At 38.7% G+C, this 25,551-nt stretch overlaps 1 protein-coding gene across 3 annotated transcripts in view; it reads right to left on the minus strand.

The window, feature by feature from the left end:
• Positions 1-15,418, minus strand: part of Asah1 (N-acylsphingosine amidohydrolase 1) — a 68,799-nt gene extending 53,381 nt beyond the window's left edge. Inside the window, exons 1-2 of one of the 3 annotated variants that reach the window (XM_058573127.1) lie at positions 15,137-15,418; positions 15,013-15,034 (exon numbers count right to left, since the gene is read on the minus strand). In XM_058573127.1, coding sequence (XP_058429110.1) covers positions 15,013-15,034; positions 15,137-15,255 — 141 coding nt within the window. In that variant the 5' untranslated portion in view covers positions 15,256-15,418. The remainder of the gene's footprint in view (positions 1-15,012; positions 15,035-15,136) is intronic. The other 2 variants (XM_046425975.2, XM_046425976.2) reach the window with 2 other exon arrangements.
• Between the last annotated feature and the right edge of the window lie 10,133 nt (positions 15,419-25,551).

Here is a 25,551-nt window from a genome sequence, read left to right on the forward strand (position 1 = left end):
AGTATCTGGCAGAACAGCTTATCAGTGGGCTACTTTTAGACTTCTGTCCCATTTTTACCCCCTACTTGTTAAATTAGAAAAATTCTACCCACTCCCATCATGGTGAAAGTCTTTACCATCATTTTTGCCGCCCAGGGCTCTACTTGGGCTGATATACATGTTTTGCTTGATATAATGTTGACTGCAGGTATGAGGAGCCTCATCATAAGTAAGGTTAATAAGAAATCACAAGTCTTTTACCAGGTTGACCCTCAAAGTACCCTGAATCCAAGAGTTGCAATACTACTGGTGAAACCAAACTGGGACCCAAATGACAATGACTAATATCAAATGGAACACTATCCTAAGTGTATCCTGGAAGGATGCCAAAAGAATCATAGAAGGGTTATAATATGGGGGGTACCTGAGCTTAAGATTTTTGCAATTACAACAGGGGGCAAATGAAGACCTCAGTATAGTTGGAAAGAATATTATATATAGGCAATATATTGTCTTAGACCCAGAAGCCCCAGAGAATGTATGGATAGTCAATATGGTTTTCATTGGGCAGAGTGACCCTGACATTAGATAAAATTTACAGAAAATGGATTGGGCTATGGCATGAACCCTTCTCAGTTGGTGAAAATAGGCTAGGGCAAGATCTACAATGACCAGGAAATAAACAAAAGCCAAACAAGTCGCATGTTCATTCAAAGCATCTAGGGTTAAAAACCTGGAACTGAAGGTCCTACCTGAAAAGGAAGAGGCCCTTAGCAAAGGATCAATGCACATACTTGAAAAAAAACTGCCCCAATCTCTTAAACAAAAAGGACTAGCTCTGGGGCTGGGGTTGTGGCTCAGCAGTAAAGTGTTCACCTAGGATGTATGAGGCCCTGGGTTTGATTCTCAGCACCACATACAAATAAATAAATAAAGGTATTGTGTCCAACTACAACTAAAAAATAAATATTAAAAAAAAAATAGAAAGGACTAGCTCATTAAAGAGCCAAAGCATCAAGATGGTACAAGTTGATGACAACTTTGCTGAAGAACACAGAGGGCTGGAGGCTCCTGTGACATTTCTGGATCCAATAATTATTTCCCCACGGGAGCCCCAGGTACAACTGACAGTGGGGGAGAAACCCATATACTTCCTAATTGACAAGAGGACTATGTATTCAGTTTTAACAACCTCTTTAACAAAAAGGAGTAAACAGACTCAGCGACAGGCTTTCCTATGCAGCCTCTGGAGTGCAGCTAGGTAACTAGGTGACCTCACCTAACTCACAGCTTTCCCTATGTCCAGAAAGTCCAGTTTCATTGTTAGGGAGAAACTTGATCTGTAAAATCTATGTTCAAGTGACCTTCTTCCCAGAGAAGTGACAAATGCATGTAAAAGTGCCTCACAAACAGGCACTTAATCTTCAGCTGATTTTAATGCAGGAGGGGTCATCAGAGGGTGAGCTAATGCCCCTTATCAGCCAGGTAGTATGGGCCAACGGGACTCCAGACAAAGATAAAAATGCCTCGCCTGTTAAGGTTCTTTTAAAGGGAAGTGTCCCATCTCCCCACTTAGTACTCTTTGTAGTGGGAGGCCCTAGAGGGAATCCAATTTATACTTCCTTAAATGCAGCTAGCCAAACGCAGAAGCTAGTTATGACCTTGCTAGTCTCCCATTGTGTTTGTAAGGAAGGCTACACTGGAAAAGTATCATTTTGCTCAAGATTTACAAGTTATTAAGACAATCTATCCAGGAAATTCACGCTGCAGTGCCTAATGCTTACATTCTTCTAAATACTCTACCATAAGAGTGTAGATGGTTCATTGTCCTTGATCCAAAATTATTTTTTGTATCCTGCTTGAAACCAAGTCATGATTATTTCCTTAGGAGTTCAAAAACTCAACCATGATCATTGGAAAAAAGATGGCTAATGATTTGAGAATGTTGCAACTGAACCTCTGATACAATATGTAGATGACTTGTTGAACCACTTTGACTTATAAAATTGGCTGAGAACATACCACTTGGACTCTTCACTACCTCATTTAGGTGCAAATTTACAAAGAACAAGTTATTCATCTGGGGTTCCAAAGACTGATGAAGCCTAGAGACTGACTGGAAAAAGGCTATTGCCAGCATTCAGATCCCCAAGAACTGTAGACAGTTGCAAGGATCCTGGGGACCCGGGGGATGGCAGGCTATTGCAGAACATGGATAGCTAAATTTGGGCTTATAGCAAAGCCTATATATGAGACTCTAATTGGGAAAGACCTTAAGCCATTAATTTGGACAAAGGAATGCCAAATACTTTTAAAACTCTGAAGGATGGATTGATGTCTGCCCCCGCTTTGGGACTGCCTTAAAAAAGAGTCATCTAACTTTTTGTGCATGAACGACAAGAAATTGTGTTGGAAGTTCTTATTCAGTTGCTGGGGAAGAGTTCTCCAACCTGTAGTTTATTTATCAAAGCAATTAGATTACACGCCCAAGGGATGGACTCCTTGTCTTGGGGCAGTAGCAGCCATTCGTGATGTACCAAAGGAAGCTGAAAATTTTACACTTGGACAGTCAATTACTATAATATGTCACATCAGATGTTAACCTTGCTGGAACAAAAGAGTAGATACTGGCTAACTGCTGAGAAGCTAGGTAAATATTAGGTGATATTGTTAGATGACTGTAATGTGGCTTGTCAAATGATGTCAACTTTAAACCCAGCTATGGTGCTGTCCACAGGGCCTCAGCCTCCATTAATGCACCAAAATTGTGTGGAAGTTTTTCTTCTTTTTTGGGGGGAGGGAGGGTGGGGGTTACTGGGGATTGAAAAGAGCTGGAGCATGCTAGACAAGTGCTCTACTACTGAGCTACATCCCCAGTCTTGTTTTTGTTTTGGGACAGGATCTCATTAAGTTGCTAAGGATGGCCTTGAACTTCTGTTGCTGTCTCCTGAAGTGCTGGGATTACAGCACTTTAAGCCTGGCTGTGTAGAAGTTCTCAATGCCGTCTTTTTTAGTGGACCTAACCTGATGAATTAGACATTTGACCAGATTGGGAACTCTTCCTACATGGAAGCAGCTTCATGGATTATGGACAATGCCATTCTGAGTGTGCAACAGTGACTGTATATGAGGTCATCAAGTCAAATCCCCTCTAGGCAGGTAAATCTGTTCAAAAACTAAGATTAACAGTCTTTACCCAGGTCCTTGAACTTTCCAAAGAAAAAAATGCTAACTTTATACTGACTCAAAAGTATGCCTTTTTGATTATCCACACCCATGGGGCCAGATGGAAAGAGAAAGGGCTTCTAACCTCCAATAAAGACATGAAACCTCCTTCAGGAGACATGCAAACTCCTGAAGGCTGTCCTCATGCCAAAAGAGGTGGCTATCATACACTGTCACAGATATCAAAGAGGAGACTCCATACTAGGCCAGGGAAATTGACCAGCTGATCAGGTCAATAAGATATAGATTCACACAAAACCATGTTCCCCACCCCCCAACAGATATCTGATATTAACTTGACTTCTTTCTCTCCTGCATTTTCAGAAGATGAGAGAAAAGCCCCAAAATGGGGTTTTAAAGAGCAGAACCCTTCCTGTCACTGGAAGGTCAACTCTCACGGAATCATCTTATTACTGAGAGGCTTGTGTTTGCCATAGCTAACTATTCATCAGAGCTCTCATTATGGGCAAGATGTGTTAACTGAATTCATTAGGCCACATCTCAGAGGGCCAAGATTATATCAGGCTATAAAAAAAGATAACCTGGAAATGCTAACTTTGTGCCAGGAATAACCCTCAAACAGAAAAGCTGACCAAAGCTCAGGGGGCCATATCTCTTTGAAGACTGGAAAGTAGATTTCACCCAGATGTCTAAGGCTTTTGGAAACTTCAAATTATCTACTAAATTTTGTTGACATTTTTTTCTATTTGGGTGGAAGCCTATCCACCAGGTCAGAAAAAGCATCAGAAGTGGGACAGGCTCTACTAACAGAGAAGATCCCCAAGTATGGCGTACCCCATTCCACAAAGAGCAACAAGAGCCCTGTCTATGTCTCAAAGGTAGTGAAGCAGGTGAGCAAAGCCCTAGGAATTTATCAAACTGCATACTCCCTGGAGAGCTCAACTGATAAATAAGATGCAGGTGATCATACTCTAAAAAAGATTTTTTTAGCCAAAATAGGTCAGGAAAATTGTCTTACATGGGAAAAGGTATTGCCTATTGCCCTTGTCCACATTATGGTTGCTCCTAGAAGCAGGTTACAATATGGAGACCATTTCAGGCTTCCATAAAGGAGATATTCTGGGCTGGGGATGTGGCTCAAGTGGTAGCGCGCTTGCCTGGCATGCGTGCAGCTCGGGTTCGATCCTCAGCACCACATACAAACAAAGATGTGTCCGCCGAAAACTAAAAAATAAATATTAAAAAATTCTCTCTCTCATTTTAAAAAAAAAGGAGATATTCTCTCCACACTTAGAATATGAAAATAAAATTAAGCATATATACAGCAACTTCATCAAGTTCTAACTTCTATGCATGAGTTTGTTTCCTATGCAATAAGATATTGTCCTATGGAACTCTTTCCCACTGGGAGACTGAGTACATTAAAGACGTGGAAAAATCAGAATCCAGAAAAACAGCTGACAGAAAAGTAGATGGGCCCTTATGATGGACTTCTAAACATGTACACTTCTTTAATGTACAGATGTCAGGCTGCAGATCCACCACACTCGAGTAAAAAGAGCATCACCAGAAACAACCCTCCTATCGTCTTCAGTATCAATAGTCATTCCACTATACAACCCCCTGAAGACCTCAAATATCTCTTCAAAAAGCAAAACTTGGGTGAGACACACACTAGATAATTATATTACTGTCACTCTTTGCTTTCTTTGTCTTTTCCTTACTCCAAATCAGATCCATTCTAACCTGTTATAATACTTAGAATGTGAAAATAAAATTAAGCGTTATGAACAGCAACTTGATAATATGCAATATGTGGGTCTTAATGTTTCTGAAGTCTATCATCAGACTATCTGCTGGGTGTGCAAAGAGCTCCTTATCTCTGTAACCAACAGACTACCCTGAAAGATCTAGGCAGCCAATCAATCTACATACCAGATTCTTCAGATCATCTGGAAATCTGGGGGAATGTATTTTTCCTTCACCTGTTGGAAAATGCTTATTCTCTTCCTCTAAGCAAGAAGATCCTGAGATATTTCTAACAGCAGGTGAAATAAAACAGCATGTGCTTGCTTTATTTCAAGTACAGGTCAATGCCATGCTTTGGGTAGACTATGGGGTACACAACAGAGTTGGACGGCTAACTACAGAATAAGTTCAATTAGGTGAAACAGTGGCTCTATGCATCGAAAAACTTAATGATAGTTGGGTACAGTGGCACACACTTGTAATCCCAGGACTCAGGGGGTTGAGGCAGATGGATCACAAGTTTAAGGGCAAACCTGACAACTTAGTGAGACCCTGTCTCAAAATAACAGATAAAAAGGGTTAAGACTATAGCTCAGTGGTAAATTTCCTGAGTTCCACCCCCAGTATCAAAAAACAATACAAAACAAAACAAAACCCCACAAAACCAAAAACAAAACAAAAATTAACCACAAACCATCCAACCCTGAATAATTCTTGTAGGACTAAATAATGTACTGGACTCTCTGACAGATGCATAACTGACTATCACTTTAAGAGAATCTATGTGACTTCGGTGACAAAATCACTCACTAAAGGCAGGGAACATTCTGTGCCACGGAGATGGTAATGGACTTATAGAAGCCACGGTGGCTTTATTTGCCCTATGACCGGATTGGTCAATACACCTGGTGTCACCCACACTTTCCAGGATGAGTTGTCTCCCATCTGTTGACAGTTCCATACAAGTATTATAAAAGTCAGGTACCATATAAGAGAACCTCTTGGCTCTTCCATACCTGAATATACGTATCCCAGAAACTACCTCCATTAATACAGAATTTCATATAGAATCCCCAGCAGCCACGTTTTAATCAAACCTAAGGGGCCATCAGTTCTTAAATGAGACCACACAAATCTACAATGTAGTCTTCCAAAATTGGATGGCCTTAGATTTTGATTTCTGCCTAATAGAGGAACTTGTGTTCTCTTTTAACAGAGAGTACTGGGTGGTACACACCTCTAATTCCAGCAACTTGGAAGGTTAAGACAGGGGGATCACAAGTTTAAGGTCAGCCTCAGCAACTTAGTGAGGCCCTAAGTAACTTCCTAAGTAAATTCCTTCTAAATGGAGATGCTTAATGTTTGGGGCTATTATTTTTCTTTCTTTTCTCCTCTTTGGGTGGTATTTGTCTTAGCACATTTTTAAGATGGGTGCTTGAACTGTAAGTATCAGCAAGAAAAAGCCCCTTACATTTTTCAGACAAGGCCCAAGAAAGTTCGCTTACCCTTTCGAAGTCTTCCACTTCAAGTTCCTACATCGCCCCTATCAGCATTAAGTCCTTATGGCCCCCCATAGAAATTGAATGATGACTTGACAGTGGGAATTTGAAGGAGGGCCCAGTGTCTGACCTAACTAACTTCATCTTGCTTCTCTTACTTTTTATTTCCTTCTGAGTTCTCCTGAATCATTCTGTTCTGTAGATTCCAAGAGCAACAAGTCTGATGGATAAATACCTTGTGACAAGGGTTGAAACTATGCCCCACACAACAGCAACTTTCTTATGCCTGACAAGGCCCTGCCTTACAGATCCTGAGATAAGGATCAAACAGACCATGGTGTGACTATGATTTACTGAGCTGTCAGCTGTGAAAACCTCCACAGCTATGCAAATCCTCATCCCTTGCCTTTGTCTCCTTTTCTATAAAACCTCAAAGTTCTGATCAGCCTCTTCAAGGCAAATCTTAAGTCACTGACATTATCTGCTCTTTCCAGGGCAGCCAACAACAATTAAAACTCCTTTCCTGTGTTCACCATTGTTCACCTCTTCACCTGGCATTTTGGGATGGGTTGCCAAACCTTGTCCATTGGGACCTCTGGAGCCAGGGTTTTTACCCTAAAACTCTGGTAACAATAGTGTGCTGACACATATGGCACATACAATTTATTGAGAAATGTATGGTGCAAATAAGAAAATGGCACCAAGGTACAATAGGAATTCAGCAGGTTTCAGGAATAAATGGATAAAATAAATGTTGAATGAACAAGTCAGAAGCTGGAAAAATATACAGGATACAGTGATGATGACATCAGTTTGGTTTCTTCTTTCAGTAAGGGGGAAAAATTAATTAGAAACTGTAAAAGTAAGGCATAATACAAATAATCAAACTAAAATGTTGTGTATTTTTGGATAACTGAGAGGACCTATTTGAATTTTCTTTTAGGGCAATAGAGTTGGAGCTTTAGAATTATAGAAAAATGGGCTGGGGCTGGGGCTCAGTGGTAGAGCTCTTGCCTAGCACGTGTGAGGCACTGGGTTCAATTCTCAGCACCACATAAAAAATAAATAAATAAAATAAAGACATCATATCCACCTATAACTTAAAAAAAAGAAGAAAGAAATAGAAAAACAAATGTAATCATAGCACACTGATCTCTCATACCCCCCTACAGGGGATTTAACTCAGGGGTGCTCTACTACTGAACTATATCCCTATTTTTTTTTTTTTTTGAGACAGGGTCTCACTAAGTTGCCAAGGTTAACTATGAACTTGTAACCCTCTTCTTCAGCTTTCTGAGTAGCTTAGATTATAGGTGTGTGTCAATACACCTAGCTCTGTTGTGACTATTATTATTTTTTTTTTTTTGGAAGAGTCATATAGACAAGGCACAGAGAACTAAATGGCAATTGTATTTACTTTATCAACATTGACTAACCAGGAGTAAAAATGGAACTGAAGAAGAAAAGCGACAAAAATAAGATAGAGGGACACAGATGTCTAGAGGTTCTAGCCAAGGGAGTTCAGAAAGACAATGAAAGAAAGGCAACTAAATTAGAAAAGAAGTAATACACAATGAAGTATAAAGAAAATCTTATGGAATTTACCAAAAACATTAAAATGAATAATTGCAAGGCTGCAGGATACAAGATCAATGTATAAAAATCAATTCCATTTCTATACACTGACAATGAGCAAACTGAAAATGAAATTTGAAACATAATTCTATTTATAATATCACCAAAAAGAACAAAACACTTAGAGCTGGGCATCATGGCACAAGCCCATAGTCTCAGCTATTTGGGAGGCTGAGGCAGGAGGATCATAAGTTGAGGCCAACCTGAGCTACTTAGTGAGAACCTGTTTCTAAATAAATAGATAGATACATAGGGCTGTGGATGTAGCTTAGTGTGGAGTACCCCTGGGTTCAATCTCTAGTACAGGGAGAAAAAAAGAATAAAATACTTAGGAATAAATTTAACCAAGGAAATATAAGATTGGTATACCTAAAACTGTAAAACATTGTTAAAGAAATTAAAGAATTAAGTAATGGAAAGTCATCCATGTTCATGGGTTGAAGCCTTAATATTATTAAAATAGCAATATTCCTCAAATTTATCTTCAGATTTCAACAAACACCCAAACACCCAAAATTCTTCCTGGTTTCTTTGCATAAAGTGGGCACGCTAATCCTAAAATTCATATGGAAATTCAACAGGCCTAGACTATCCAAAACAATCTTGAAAAAAGAAAGTTGGAGGACTGATACTTCAGTTTTAAAATGTACTATAAGAGTTATACATTAAACCTTTATCATAAGAAGACTTCCTGTAATAAGTAAGATAATTCTGTACTACAGCAAAATAAGTACTGTAAAATTTATTATAATCCTAGTAACAATGGTTTGATTACCGTACTCAGGCAGTGTGGTACTAGCATAAAGATAGACACAAATAACAATGCAACTGAGTGTCTACAAATAAACCTATATTTATGGCCAGTAACATATCACATATCTGATAAGACATATCTAAAATTCATAATGATCTTATAACTCAGTAATACTAGTACTAATAACTCAATTAAAAAATGGACAAAAGATCTGAATAGACTTTTCCAAAGTGGATACACAATGGCCAATAAGCATATGAAAAGATGGTTAACATGTTAACTGTTAGGGACATGCATATCAAAATCATACTACTTCACACACCCTAGGATAGCTATAATAAAATGAAACACCTAAGGGCTGAGGTTGCAGCTCAGTGGCAGAGTGCTTGCCTAGCATGTACGAGGCACTGGGTTCGATCCTTAGCACCACATACAAATAAAATAAAGGCATTCTGTTCATCTACAACTACGAAAAAATTAAAAAAAAAAAAAAGAAAAGAAAAAGAAACACCTAAGTGTTGACAGGATGTGAAGAAATTGGATCACTTATACCCCGCTGGTATGATGTAAAATAGTGTAGTTACTTTATAAGACAATCTAGCAGTTCCTCAAACACATAACCATAGTTACCAAATGACCTCACAGTTATGCTCCTAGCTATATCCCCAAGAGACTGGAAAACTTATATCCAAACAAAAACTTGTATACAAATATTCATAGCAGCAACATTCAAAACAGCCCAGAGTGGAGATGATCCAAATGCCCATTAACTGCTGAACGGATAAACAAAATGTAGTGTATCCATTATATAGAATACTATCAGCAGTCTGTAGCATATCCAACAGAATATTATATGGCAATGAGAAATGAAGTACTGATTACATATTACATATTGTACATATCACAAGAAGGAGATGAATCTTAAAACCATTATATTAAGTAAGATGCCAGTCAAAAGGAAACCATTCATGGGTTGGGAATTGGCTCAATGGTAGAGCACTTGCCTAGCACTAGCTGGGCCCTGGATTTGATCCCCAGCACCACGGAAAAAAAAAAAAACCCCACACAAAACAAACAAAAAAAATGAGCACATGATACAGTCCCCTTTACACAAAATAGGCAAATCTATAGCCAGAAAATTCTTTAGTGGTTGCCTAGGGTTTGGTGGTTGGGGATTAAGAGGTGAAGGTAAGTAATGACAAGTGATAAAAATCCCTTAAAATTGATCATAATAGGGGCTGGGGATTTAGCTCAGTTGGTAAAGTGCCTGCCTCGCAAGTACAAGGCATGGGTTCAATCCCCAGCACCACGTGTGCACACACACACAAAAAAACTGATCATATTGATGGTAGCACAATGATGTGTATTATCTCAATAAAGCACTAGGAAAAACAGACGAATGTTAAAAATAAGCTAAATTTTTATCTACCATTGTAGTATGAGACAATGCCTAAAGTTAATTAACTCAGACAAATATATAAATATATCATTGATGTTGATATTCATAAAATAACTACAGGTGATTTAATTTTTAACACCCAAGATAGCAGAGCACTAATCAATTAAAGAAACTGGGCTGTAACAACTAGCATGGCAATAGATGTGGGTTCTAGATGACTTCTACCCTTAAATAATTACCTGGCCAACTAAGAACAGAAACAGTTAAAAGTGATTGCTCTAAGCCACAGGGCTGGGGTAGAAGGAATGGGGCAAGAGACTGTTAATTTTCATAAGCCTGTCCATATTATTTGATATTTTAAAACTATGTACACCTTGATACAAATTTTAAATGTTAATTTTTAAAATTGTAGGCTTTTGTTTATTTGTTTTAAAAAATATTTATTTTTTAGTTGTAGTTGGACATAATACCTTTATTTCACTTATTTACTTTTATGTGGTGCTGAGGATCGAACCCCGGGTCTCACACTTGCGAGCAAGCGCTCGTTTTAACTCTATCGCTGAGCCACAGTCTCAGCCCATATTTGTTTATTTTTATGTGGTGCTGAAGATTGAATCTAGTGCCTAATACATGCTAGGCAAGCACCCTGCCACTGAGAACTACAGCCCCCAAATTTGTATGATTTTATATATAGTATGAGGAAGATTTTCAAATATTGATTCTCTGACATTATTTTTAAATGTTTGAAACTATCACTATCTAAAATTATTTTAAAATAATACTAGCTACTGCAATGGAGGGCACTGTACTCGAAATTCTCTCATCCTTTAAGTAAATTTGGGAATGAATACCAAAAAAGTAGCATTCTATTCAAGAAAATCTTAATTTATAAGTATGAATCTTTCAAATATCATTTAGTAAGGACGCAATTATTAACTTTAGAAATGTAATTCTTATAAAAAATAATTATTCAATATAAAATTATTCTAAGTATCAGACCTTTTGGTTAAAATAGGACTTCATTCACAAAAATCCAATTTACGCCCATTTTCTCAAGTTCAAGCAACCAGAAATTGAATGGTCCTGTTCAGGATGCAAGTCTCAGATCCACCAGTGATTTGTGTAGACGGTTACAAAGCTAGAGACAAGCAGAAACCAGGGCTAACCCTGCTCTGTCACAATTTCCTACAGCAGTAACAATAAAATCAGTGCTTCAATCTGATTCCTAATAGAGAATAAGATGCACTAAGTTCAGTGCTTTTGATGATCACTAGAATTAACTCGGCAAATAAGTGAAATGCAATGACTCCTGTTCCTCTCAATAATTATATTGCATGTCCTGGGTTCTGAAGCCAATGTAAAAATCAAATTACAAGCACATTTCTTACTAGACAAGTGTGAGGGAAGTTGAAAATGCTTTGTCAGGTTTTAGAAGAGAAGTCAACCTGCCCCAGAGGTAAAAGCTAAAGAGCAACCTCACAATAATACATGTGGGAGTCCAGGGTTGATAACTATGATAATCCTGGCTACCATAAACAGACACGAAACATGCATACTTTCTAGTTCCAAGAACAAAGCGTAAATGTTGAGTGAAAATAAGTAACAGCCATGAGACCTCAGTATTTCAGGTGCTCAAAAGGTGCTGATCCAGAAATCATTTAAACATAGCATTTCTAACTATCCCCAAACTTAACTATACGTGGTTTTAATAGGCAATCTTATCAAGCCAGGTAAAAGTTAAAGTAGATGATACATAAAGATTATAAATAGATGATAGCACAGAGATGGTATGCAGCATGGTATACTGTTACTTTATCACAGCAAAAACAGTCAAATTTAGAATCTTAACACCCTCTTCACAGTCTCCGTCTCTTATGTTGCTTTCTAAGGGCAATGAAAACCTAATATTTTAATCTATTTGAAACTCTGGAAAGTGACTTCTTAAAGTTTTCTGGATCAGTGAATTCCCTGTAAATTATTCTGATTATTTGAGAAGAACTTAAGCCTTTGAAATTAATCAGTATTTAAGTCTTCTCCACTTGTTAAGAAAAATTAATTACAGAGCTACCGAACATAACATACTTAGGAAAATATTTACAACATACTTACTGAAAATTATTTCATTAAAGGCTCAATCAATATTCTACACCAAAGAGGGGAAAAAAAGAATAAAAAGAAGCAGCAGCAGTGGCCTGGCATGTGGCCCATGCCTAACTCCAGAGACTGAGGCACAAGGATTGCAAGTTCGAGCCAGCCTGAGTAAATTAGTGGGATGCTGCTTCAAAAAATAAAAAGAGCTGGAGGTGTAGTTCAGGGGTGAACCCCACTGGGTTCTATTTCTGGTAACATACACACAAAACAAAAACAAAACAAAACTTATCCAGTTCCTTAAAATATTTGAGTCTTGCAAAATTAACGAGAACCTCAATGAAGTGCTTCTACTAATGTACAAAAAAATTCTGAATTCCCTTGTGTGTTTTTATATACTCAGAAAAGAATGAGAGATAATTTAAAGAATAATAACTCATGATTTTTATATCTAACAGAAAAGAAGCTGAATAATTCTAGCAAGGCAATTTTTAATTCAATTTTTTAATTAATTAGCTATTCTAAATAAGTTGTTTCCTAAAATGCTATCTAAAATTTAGCAGATACACACCTAAAGAAGAAAGGGCCTGTGTCTTGCACACATAATGCATATGAGCATGTAAATGTTTTCAGGGCTTCAATGGAATGATCCCTATTAAACTGCTGATATGTAGGTAAAAGGAATATGAATAAACCCTCCAAGGGGGCACTGGCCGTGTCTATCTTGTTGACTGACTCGCTGCCAGCATGTGGAATGGAGTTGAGTACATGAATATTATATGAATAAGCGAATAGATCATTCATGTGTGGTCCTTTCTTTGTGAACAGGGGAAAAGCCCATGCAATACAACAGACACTGGTGAAGTCATGTGAGATTTATACAATTTTGGAATCTTTGTGAAAAATTATTGTTAAAGCTGATTTGAAATCTCATGTCAACAGTGTTCCTATTTGTATGAGAAGCTGATGCATAAAAATGTTCCCTTCAGCAATTCATTACTGAGTCATTATCTTTCAACATACAACAACTTATGAATCTGCTCAGATTTATTACTAAGAACAGTCATCTCTCCATAACTTTCTTTCTGATAAATCCCCAGCCCACTACAACCTATTTTCTGCCCCCAAACTGCTTGAGTCAAGATAATCAATGACCTCCAGCTACCAAATGGAATGGACATTTCGTATCTCAACTGCATTCAACATGGGTAACCTGTCCCAACACTCACAGCCAGGTTATTTCTGCTTTGCTCTTGAACCCACAATCTCACAGAATACCTACCTCAGACAAGACTACTCTGAGACATAATGAAACAAAGCAAGAGTACTTCATGATTCTATCTATGCACTGACAAAAACAAGGGCACTGTGCAAGCCATAAAATATTAAACACCCCTCCGCTCCTTAGATGAATGACTTATGTTTTTCCCCAAGAATTGCCCCACTTTCTGAAAGCATCCAATCAAGAGCAACCCCCAAATTCCTTAGTCCTACCCCAAATCCAAATTTTGTAATTTTTTTTTCTAACCCATGGTTGCCCATGGTGTGCATTCTCCCTCACCTCAAAAAATATTACACTCAGTTTGTTCAACTACTAGTGTGTTCCTGGTGGTCTTTGGATGAAGGGTACCCAACAGCATCAAAGTATTAAATTCTTTAAAGACCCTTGTAATCCCAACTCCCCTCAAGCAAATTAATTCCCTATACACATTAAGGCAAACTAATTTTATTTTTCCTTTTTCTTTCAATCCTTGTCCATATGTACATACTGTGTATTTTTCTATTATTTAAATAACTGTACGTACTGTTTTACATTCTGCTCTTATCTGCTAAATATTACATCAGTTTTTAGTGGCTGAATAATATCCCATCATGATTGATTCTTAAAGCATTTCTCCTTATAGGAATAAAACAATAAAGGAGATTACACTTTGCTTCCAATGTCCTATATAAACTATACATCTTCCTCAGCCTCAGGTCAGATGTACCATGTTTTAGTTATCTGATCTGCTGGCAAAGAAAAGTGTAGCCTTACTGGTTTTGTTTTGGACTGGGGATTTAACCCAGGGACTTGGCATGCTTAGAAAGCACTCTACCTCTGACATAATGGCCAGCCCCCAGTCTTACTACTTTAAAAGCAATGAGTTATGAAAGAGTGCCAGACTGGGTGCCAAGAGGCTTGACTTTAGGAATGCTCAGTGAACAATAGTGTGACCTCTGGCTAGAGATTTTCTCATTCTTGGTATACTTCCTCTTGTCTAGAAGGAGTCACGCTGGTCCCTCACTGTCTATTGCAGTTGTCAAGTCAGTGGCCCTGTGACCAGCTTGAGGGAAAAGGCCACAAGACCGGAGTTCCCATGACTAGGGGTGAAGGCTACAACGCGTGTGCTGGGGCCTGCTCTGGGCGTCTCCCACTGCCCAGGCCGAGACGACTGGCGATGGGAGGCTTCCGGTGAGGGTTTATCTTCTTGAGGAGAAAGCACCTAGTCACCAGAGAACAAAGTCATCGAGCAGTCTGCAACTTGAGTAATGTACACAATCGACTGGAATTTTTTCACTAAAGATTTCTTTCCGGATGCGAAAGCTTGGAACTGGTAGTTCAAATATTAGTACTCAAATGTGAGGGTGTGCAAACCATACACAGCCATTCTGCGGAGTTTAGGATTTCCCTAAAAGGAGTTCTGGTTCCATAGAGCACCAAATCAACCAGGTATGGGGCTCACCTGCCGGTTTGTGGCCACACTCCTGCGAACGAAACCACAAATCTCATAAAGTGATTGCCCGCGACCAGGTGTTCCTCACTCCCTGCCCGCTCTGCCACACCTGCACTTGCGCCCCCGCCTGCACCTGTGCCCCCATCTGCGCCTCGGTTCGAGCTCACCCACCGGCGGCGCGTGCTGCGCCAAGGAGCAGGTGGCTGCCGCAGCCAGAAGAACGAAGATGAAGCGACTCTGGCCCAGCATCATTCCAGCCGCAGCCGCTTCTCCAGGGGACTCCCGCCGACGCCTGGAGAGGCACCCCAGGGCTCAAAGCAAGCCGCGCCCCCACGGCCCCGTGACCCGAGACTCTGGACTGCACCACGCGAGGACGGGGGTGCAGAGGAGGAGACGGTGGGAAGAAGAAGTCTGGCGTGACAGAGTTGCGGAAGGGAAGGCAGGATGAGGGAGCTTTCCGACTGGAGGAGAGACCCGCGTGATAGGGTGAGTTATTTAAAAGTCCAACAGGAGTTCTCGCTCTCTGGCTTGCACTTTCTGGTCCAGGCATCATTTTGTAAACGCTTCATTAAAACTCAGAACATTAAGCCTCCGCATAAGGGGAGTCTTCGCTTGCCTTAAGAAGGTGCGGTTTCTTAGTGTCTCCCCGCCGCCCGGCGAGCTGTGGTTGGGTCCAGCTTTAGCCCCGCCCCGGCTGGTGGGGATGCGGAACCTTTCCCAGAGTTTTCGCCCAGTACTGGTGCGCTCCCTGCGGGCTGCCAGCCCGGCGTTGTCTGTGCTTAATCCCCAGCCGACCTGGGCGAGGTCTGTGCTGGGGCTGCTCTGTGCTCAGTGCCCACGAAACGGACTTAGAGTCTCAAAACTCAGTGTAACTAAAGTGTAAAGATGGGTCATCTTTGCCTTCGGCGGAAAGCCCGCTCGAAATAAATTAGGTTATTCATCCTGACTGATCACTGGATAAAGTGCAGGTGACAGGGTAAAGGGAGGCGGAGGTCACCTACTCCCCTGGGCCACTCACAGGCTGTGAATGGCCCACCGGGCTTTCACTGCAGAGTTAAGTCACGGAATTTAGGCTTCAGTGCCTTACCCTTGCACTCAGGTGAAATGAACAGGTGGAACCAATGCACCTTTTTTGATGTTTCAGCCATTCTGCAGCGATTCTGTTTCCCCCTAACTCGTGAATCAGTTTAACTTGGCTGAGCTGAAGTAAACCTAGGAGGGTAACCGCTCAGGGTCTCTTAGAATGCTACCGAAAAGCTGTGAGATCTACGGAAGTACAGTATTTGATTGGCTTTCATGCGTTCCATGATCGAAGTACTCACCATGATAGGGTGAGTTACTTAAAAGTCCAACAGGCGTTCTTGCCCTCTGGCTTGCACTTTCTGGTCCAGGCATCATTTTGTAAATGCTTCATTAAAACTCAGAACATTAATAACTAAAATCGTCACTTTTTTTTTTTCAATGCCGGGGATTGATGTATTTCGTGTATGTTGGGTAGGGGAAGAAATTGCAGCTTCACCCATTTGTTACTTCCTGAGTCTTTTTGTTGAAGGTTGGGAAGTGAGAATTTGATGTTGGTTCTTCCTCTATATTGGGAGGGAGATGGTAAATAACTTGTATCCCTTAAAGAGGAAGTTTGACTTTTGAAACATATCACATGGTTAAAGCTCATTCTAGTTCCTCCTTCAACCTTAAGCAAGCAGATAATTAAAATATTCAATATTAACAAGGTGGTGAGCACCTGTAGTCCCAGCTATTCAGGAGGCTGATGCAAGAGAATTGCTTGGGCCCAGAACTGCGGGCTAGTCTGGACTATCTACATAATGAGACCCTGTCTCAACAACAGCAACAAATCACTAATGTAAAATTTATAGTAAAAATTTACTATAAATCTACATTGTGGGGCTGGGGTTGTAGCTCAGTGTCAGAGTGCTTGCCTAGCATGTGTGAGGCACTGGGTTCAATTCTCAGTCCCGGGTATTAAATAAATAAAAATAAAATAAAATAAAGGTCTCATTGTCAACAAAAAAAATTCATACTTACATATATATATCCTACAATGTACCAAGCATTTTTCCCAGTACAGGGAGAAACAACAACAACAACAAAACAACTTTTGAGGGAAACAATACATAAGGGAATAGAACACATAATATTGCATATAATAGTAGAAGTTAGTAAATGTTAGAGAGCAGACCAAGGACCAAGAGGATCTAGAGTGTAGAGGTTGGGAGAAGGAAAAGATATAATCTTGTAGATGCCCAGGAAAGCATATTCCAGACAAAAACAGCACCTGGTACAAAGGCTTGAAAGTGAGAATGTGAGTATACATTTCAAAAAGCTAGGAGAAAGGGATTTTCAAAATTTTTACTATGAAGAAATGTTTGAAGAGATAAAGATGTGTTAAACTTGATTTAAACATTACATGTTGTATACATGTATCAAAACATTTCATGGTTCCCCATTAATATGTACGATTTTAATGTTTTTATGTGTCAGCTAAAAATATACTTACCCAGTGGCACATGCCTGTAATCCCAGCTACTCAGGAGGCTGAGGTAGGAGGATGGCAAGTTTAATGCCAGCCAGGGCACACAGACGGTAGAACACTTGCCTAGCATGTGTGAGGCCCTGGGTTCAATTTCCAGTACTGGCAAAACAAAAACAAAACTCCAACACCACCATCAACTTGGAAGGCTGAGGCAGGAGGACAGACTGTTCAAAGCCAGCCTCAGCAAAAGCGAGGCACTAAGCAATTCAGTGAGACCCTGTCCCCAAATAAAATGTGCTTTGAAAAAAAAAAAAGCATATATAGGACCGAAAAAAAGAAGATACTAGGCAAAAATTCATGAAATCTGAATAAAGTATGTACTTAAAGTAATTTTTAAAAAGCCAACATGACAATGTACTTGGCATGTTCAGCTATAATAAGGAAACTGGTGGGGCTGGAGTAGAAGGAAAAAGGGGAAAATAAATAGATGAAATCAGAGAGGTAAGGAGAGAGCAGATTTTGTAGAGCATTAAGAGCCATTGTAAGAATCTGGGCTTCACTCTAGAACAAGTGTAATGCTGAATACATACGTTTTGTGTCGAATATGCTAAATTACCCTGGACTTAAACTAAGTCTATTAGGCTGGGTGTGGTGGCAAACTCCTGTAATCCTAGTGGTTTGGGAGGATAAGGCAGGAAGACAGCAAGTTCAAAACCTTAGGGGCTGGGGTTGTGGCTAAGGACTATCTACATAATGAGACCCTGTCTCAACAACAGCAACAAATCACTAATGTAAAATTTATAGTAATTTATATTTTATTTATAGAGTGCACTTTTGGGGTAGAAGATTCCGATCTTTTAGTAGCTGTTACCAAATCAAACCCTATTTGATATGAAGATCATTCACCTTAAATACTATAGTATTATTGGGATTGAACCCAGGTGTGCTGAGTCATATCTCCAGCTCCTTTTACTTTTTTGAGACAAGGTCTTGCTGAATTGCCTAGGGAATCACTAAATTGCTTAGGTTGGTCACAAAATGTGATCCTCCTGCCTTGCTAGCTTCGGTGATTATAGGCATGTGCCACAATGCTCAGCTATTGGAAACAATTTAAACATGTCCCTCAGGATATTTTTCCTCTATGAAAAGGAGGAAATTTTTATTTTAGTTGTAGTTGTACACAATATTTTATTTATTTATTTTTATGTGGTGCTGAGGATTGAACCCAGCGCCTCACATATGCTAGGCGAGCGCTCTACTGCTGAGCCACAACTGCAGCTCCCCCCATACTTTTTATTTTACTTTATTAATTAATTTTGGTACTAAGGATTGAACCTTAGGGGCTCTTTACCACTGAGCCACATCCCCAGTTCTTTTTATTTTTTTTTTCAGACAGGATCTAAATTTCTGAGGGTCTCTCTAAATTGCTGTGCCTGAAATTTGCAATCTTCCTGCTTCAGCTTCACAAATTGCTTGATTACCAGCATGTCTATGATGCCCAGCCCCAAATCAAATTCTTTATGCAGAAAATTTACATTGATTGGCTTAATATTCTTATGCACAACTTTCATATAATTATGCACACAATGTTCAAAGGCCAATTATATACTGTTGATTTTCTTTTCAAACAATTACAATTTAAATCTATCTTCCTGAAATTATATCATTTTATTCATGTCACTTTCTAATATATCTTTTTTGGGGTGCAGGGGTGCTGGTGATTGAACCCAGGGGTGTTCTACCACTGAGCTAAATCCCTAAACCCTTCTATTTTTTATTTTTAGAGGGTCTCCCTAAATTACTGAGGGCATTGCTGAGGCTGGCCTCAAACTTGCCATACTCCTGCCTCAGCCTTCAAAATCTCTGAGGTCACAGACATGTACTACTGTACTCTGCTAGCATATCTTTATTTATTTTTTAAAATTTTTTTAGTTATACACCGACACAATATCTTTGTTTGTTTATTTTTATGTGGTGCTGAGGATTGAACCCAGTGCCTCACATGTGTGAGGCAGGCGCTCTGCCACTAAGTCACAACCCCAGCCCTAGCATTATCTTTCAAAAAATATTTTTAATGTATTCCATTCTTCAATACTAGAAATGTACGGAAAGTCAAAACAAGATGTATGGTCATAGAAAACTTTGCAATGATTTTTAGCATACTGACCTATTCACAGAAAATGGTATTTACATATATAAATGAATGGTTATATCTGTAGAAGGGTGGTTCAGATACTGCACAGAAGCATCAAGTTTAAGACTTGGGCAACCTGTTTTGTTTGCAAGAGTCAGCATAAGTAATCAAATTGTTTATGGGAATAGTTGAAGTTCTTGGCAAGCTATGAACTTCCTATCTCCTACCTAACATTCCTAGGTTCCTGAGGTACTGCCTTGATTTATAATCACTGCAAACTAACCACCACACCCTAAATGAAATATACCACACATTAGCCAGAACAGGTAGCATTGGATTTAATAAAACTGTATTTATAAAAATTTGTAAACATTTTAACAGAAGTATTTACAAAATTCACAGAAGTTTTTTTAAGGCTTAGTATATTTAAAATATGTTCTGAGGGCTAGGGATTTAGCTCAGTGATAGAGTGCTTGCCCTGGGTTTGAGCTTATCACTGAAAACAAACAACAACAAAAACAAAACTATAAAACAATTTTTCTGAGTTTCAAAAGATTTTTGTTTCTCTTTTCAGGAAAGAATCCAGATAAAAAAAGATGTAAGATATGGACTATTTGAAGTCATATAAAGTTATTACATGTTTACTTTCCTTCAGTAGCTTTAACACACAAAGATCACTTGCCTTATATTTTACTTTTAGATAGAAAAAATACATAAAATCATTACCTTCAGCTTGAAACATTAATTTTTTTTCTGTTGCAAAACTAAAAATTTAGTGTTCAGACTTAATCTAATTGTTCCCCATAAATGTCAAAATAAAATAGTTATGTTAACTATCCTTTACTTTGTTTACTTATCTTTGTTTCTTTGTTAAACATGTTGAGGTCTTTTTAAATCCCTGACACCCCAAACATTTGAATTTGAAGGGCCATTTTGATTATATATATATAAAATTTTGTCCTATTTTTACTTTCCTTGATGAGACATATGTTTCTGGAAAAAAAGTTTTTTGTTTGTTTTGCTGTGCTGGAGATCAAACCTAGGGCTTTGTATATGCTAAGTGTGTGCTCTAGCACTGAGCTCTATTCCTGTCATCCTGGAACTTTATCTGTCATAGTAAAGAAGAGCAAAGATGGAAGGGAAAATGTAAACCAAATGAGTATCTTGAAAACTTTCCATGTATTTATTTCATTAATCCAGACTCTACCCTCTGGCTAATATTGTACAGTGTGGATGTTTCACAAACCTCAGTTCCACTCCTTCATTGTGTGTCAGCTACATGATTTGAATGAGACATATCCTTATCTCTGGGGGTGGGTCCTGATTGGCCTAAAAAATTTAAAGTTACTCTATCATTCTTGCCACAGTGCTTGGCATAGGCCTTAGTCACTCAGATGTTTGAACCAAAACAAGCTATGGTTTGAAGCACAGGACTTTTGCTCTATAATTGAGGCAAAATTCCTCTTTCCTTTCCTAAGAGGAAGTTAGTAATCCCTAATGCTGATGGCACTCATGCCATAAACTTGAAGGGAGCCACCTAAGATGAAATATATACCATGGACAGCACAGTGGAAAGATAAAAAGAAATTGGGTCATTGATGACATTGTTAAGATGCTATATCAACCAGGAGCCTGTCCAACAACTGGACTTTTCATTTGCATAAGCCACTACTTTATTATCAAAGCCAATTCAAATTGCTTTGTTTGCAAGTTAAATTATTTTATCAAAGAGTATCCTGATATATACAAATAAGTATTTCTTCCTTCTCAATAGCACTAGGAGGTACAGTAAAGTTATGAAGCTTAAATGTCAGCCCCTTCACTTACGTAGAATCCTTGCCAAACTTTTATGAAATTTTATATTTGTAATTTTGCATTTTTTTTTTTACCTTAAAGAGTACAACCCAAATTTCAGAAGCTTCAGGCCTCATAAAACTTGGACCTGTCAGATGTTTTTGGGAGGAAACTTTACCTTTCTCTCCAGTGCTTTCCATTCATGTCCCCGTAGGGGAGGAGTGACTTACCTAATTGGTAAATTGCTGAAAGGATCATAGCACATGCATGACAAAGTCTGTTTCTGGCTCTGTAATTCAAATCTGCCTGCCAAAATGGTAGGCTCATTGTAGTCAGCCCTGGGTGATAGGAATAGAAGCAGAAGCCCAAATTGGCAGGCCTCCAACAAATTTATAAAACACCATTTTAGCATGGTAGCTCTGAAAATTCTGACGAAGGGACCCTGAAAAGGGAGCTTTGGGAGACATAGAAAGAAGATAGTTGAGGAATGGAGACTTATAAGTACACGCACCCCTGGCCACCAGTGGTTTGGGTCCTGTCCCACCCCTCCAGCCTGATCCTCCTCTCAGTTCACTCCCTCTTATATTTGCTGTGCCCCTAGGAAGAAGTTGCATTTATTTAGTGATTGAGTGTACAAATTAATTCCAGAGGAAGAGGAATTGGAATCCCATTTTGGCCTCAAGTCCACAGTTTTCCCTTTTTCAGCATAATCAGAAACAAAGCTGATAATGAGTCCCCTCTAATGCCTGTGTATATTTCTCAATTGTTCTCAATTCAGACAGGTGGGGAGTATGATGATCAGACTGAAATGACAACCAAAATCAATAACAACAATTATGGCATTAATATACGTAAAAAGGTACTAGAAGACCATTAAGTACGAAGCAGAAAGACACACATAAACTCCAGATCTCAGGGAGTTTACACCTAAAAGAATCTCTCTCTCTCTCTCTCTCTCTCTCTCTCTCTCACACACACACACACACACACACACACATACACACACTTATAAAGGCAACTCTGATTCAAATATATTTTATACATATTCAATTATAGTAGTTTGAACACATGGGATTAGCATTTTTAGAAGAGTATTAGAATTTTCATATGGCGAACCTCTATTACCAACATACAAAACATTTGCGATTATAGCTGCTCCTTACCAACATCATAGCTTAGCAGCACAGTGCACTATAGAGTATTGGTTGTTTTCCCTTGAGATGATGTGGCTAACTGGGAGATGTGGCCTGCTGCCACTGTTCATCATCACAGGATACTAACCCAGGAAAAGATCAAAATTCCAAATTCAAAGTGTGGTTTCTACCGAATGTGCATCTCTTTCACACCAGCATAAAGTCAAAAATATTTAAGTCAAATCTTCCTAAGTCAGGAACTGTTAGTTCTTGACTTGACCTGGAAGCTAGTGTCATTGCACTGTAGTTAGCATCTGTAGACCTCTGGTGGGAGTTGTGCTGTTTCTCCTCATTTCTTAAAGGTCTTCACACCTGGCCCATTATCACTGTAATACAACTCCTAGTGAACACTCTTAGTGATTTTAATATCCACAAAGATAATCCTTCCAATATTCTACTTCATTGGCCTCTTGACTTCAAATATTCAGATACATGCTTAAATTTATTGGATAATGCTGCTGCTGCTGTTGCTAGGGATTGAATTCAGGAGCTTTACATGCTAGGTAAGTGCTCTTTACCACTGAGCTATATTCCCAACCACATATCTTAAACCTGGAAATATTTAATTCATTTTGTTTCTGGGATACCACCATCTTTTGATTCTTGTCTTATTCATGGGCCACATCTTGAATATCCTCTGTTGGTTTCTTCTCATGGACTGACTTTTACATGTGGAATACCCAGGGCTTGATCTTCAGATGTCTTTTCTCTTTTATCTATGCTTATCCTTTATGTAATTTCATCCAATCTCATGGCTTTAATGCCATCTGATTCTTAATGACTGGTATGGTTTGAATGTGTCCCCTCTAAAGTTCAAGCATTGTAAATGTGATTTATTAAAAAGTGGGCCTTTAAGAAGTGATTAGGTCATAAGGGCTGCTCCTTAATTCATAGGGTTAAGAATTTTATTAAAGCGATTCAACCAGCTTTTGACCTCTTTTGCCCTTCTGCCATATGAGGATGCAGTAAAAAGTTCTTCATCCAAATCCAGAGCTTTGATCTTTAGACTTCTCATCCTCCAGAATTGTAAGAAAATACATTTTAGTTGTTTATAAATTACCCACTCTCAGGTATTTTCTCATTGCAGCACAAATGAACTAATACAATGACTCAAATTTGTATCACTAGCTCAAACCATTCTCCTGAACAGGACACTTACATATAATAGCATCTATTTTGTATATCTTAGAGACATCTTAAGTTTTCATGTCTAAAAGTGAAATTTTTGTTTATTCTGTCTTAACATCATTACCCATTCTAATAGTCAAGCCAGAAACTTAGGAGTTGGCTCCTCTTTTCTTTATTGACTACATTTAATCTTAATGATTAAGATAGTTAATTATGTTTTAAATAATCCTGTCATCTTCTATCCTCACTGTCAACACCTGGACTCACATATTATTCCCCCCTCTCTTCTCCAAAACTTCCTCTACATTGCAACCATAATATCACTCAGTGTTCCTGCCCACTAGTTTTCTGAGCATGGAATATTTTCTCCCATGCCAGTCTTCACACATGGAATCCTACTCATTCTTCAGAGTTCAGTTTGACATACATCCTCCTTTCCTGACCTACATCTCTCCAACCCAAGTTTCTTCACCCTATTAATCAATTCTCAGATATCCTGTACTTTTCCTTGCTAGTACTTTACACACTTATAATTATTTGATTAATCACTTATGATTAATCAAATCATTTATGTTTGCCTTTCTTAATAGGTGAACTCCATCAATACAGGAATCATGTCTGTGTCATTTATCACCATATTTGCAATATCAAGCACAATATCTAACATAATGTGGATGCATAGTAAATACACAATGTTCATTTAATTGAATGACTATAGAGCTTAGGAAACCAACCTCTACATAACAATGTTTTGTTAGAAAATGTACTCAAGTTCTAATCTGGATGCTAAAACATTGTCCTATCCTCTTCAACCATTTTTTTTCCTTCTCTTTCTTACTCTTTCTATTCACAGGTACGATGTTCACCCTATTCAGCCTGTATGTAGAATGTGTCCAATTTGTGATGGGCACTGGAAATATGGATTCTGGAAGAAGCCGTGGGTAAAGGACCAAGGGTAAAGGAACTTGGGTAAAGGACACCTTGGGACCAGGTTATTAGCTCAGAGTATATAAGGATAACTTTTCTATTGTCCAGGCTTGAAAGTTAAATTTTAGGGTTTTTTTTTCCTAGTACAGCTACATGATGCACAACTAGACTGACCAAAATCTGATACATCATTTATCAGAATCATGTTAGAAAAGACAAAATCTACTCTTAGTAACATTATGTCCAAAGATATGAAGGAGGGGAATCTATGAGTTGTGGGATATATATACACAAAGTGACTAAACCTATTTACTTCCACAAAAAGTGGGTAAGTCCCATTGTTTATTGCTAACTTTTACCAACATTATGGCTGAAAATGCTATCTCATTGTTTTATTTGGCTGTTCCCTAATTACTAATGTGATGGGCTGCTGGGGTCTGCTCTCACTGGCTCATAAGCCACTTGAGTCTAGTGGCATTGCACTAGTAGCTTGAATAATCTATGATATTTACCCTACAGAAACAAGCAAACACTACAAGTCAGGGCTTTTCCTCCCTGGAGAGCCAGTTGTTAAATATTATCAGTTCACCACTGTTGATAAGGTTGAATATTTTCTCATATACTTATGGGCTTTTATATTTCATTTGAAATACTTGTCTTATGCTTATTTATTAAAATTTTAGCTTTTTTTCTAACTCATTCAGTTGCTCTTCATATATCAAAAAAATACTAATCTTGCAGGGTGTGATGACAAGGCCTGTAATCCCAGTGCTTTAGGAGGCTGAGGCAGAAGGATTGCAAGTTCAAAGTCAGTCTCATCAACTTAGCAAGGTCCTAACCAACTTAGTGAGACCTTGTTTAAAAAAAAAAGAAAGAAAAAG

The sequence above is a fragment of the Marmota monax genome, unplaced genomic scaffold, assembly GCF_021218885.2.
Source record: "Marmota monax isolate L192 unplaced genomic scaffold, Marmota_monax_Labrador192_F-V1.1 WCK01_AAM20220418_F8-fsc00197, whole genome shotgun sequence".
Taxonomy (NCBI): Eukaryota; Metazoa; Chordata; class Mammalia; order Rodentia; family Sciuridae; genus Marmota; species Marmota monax.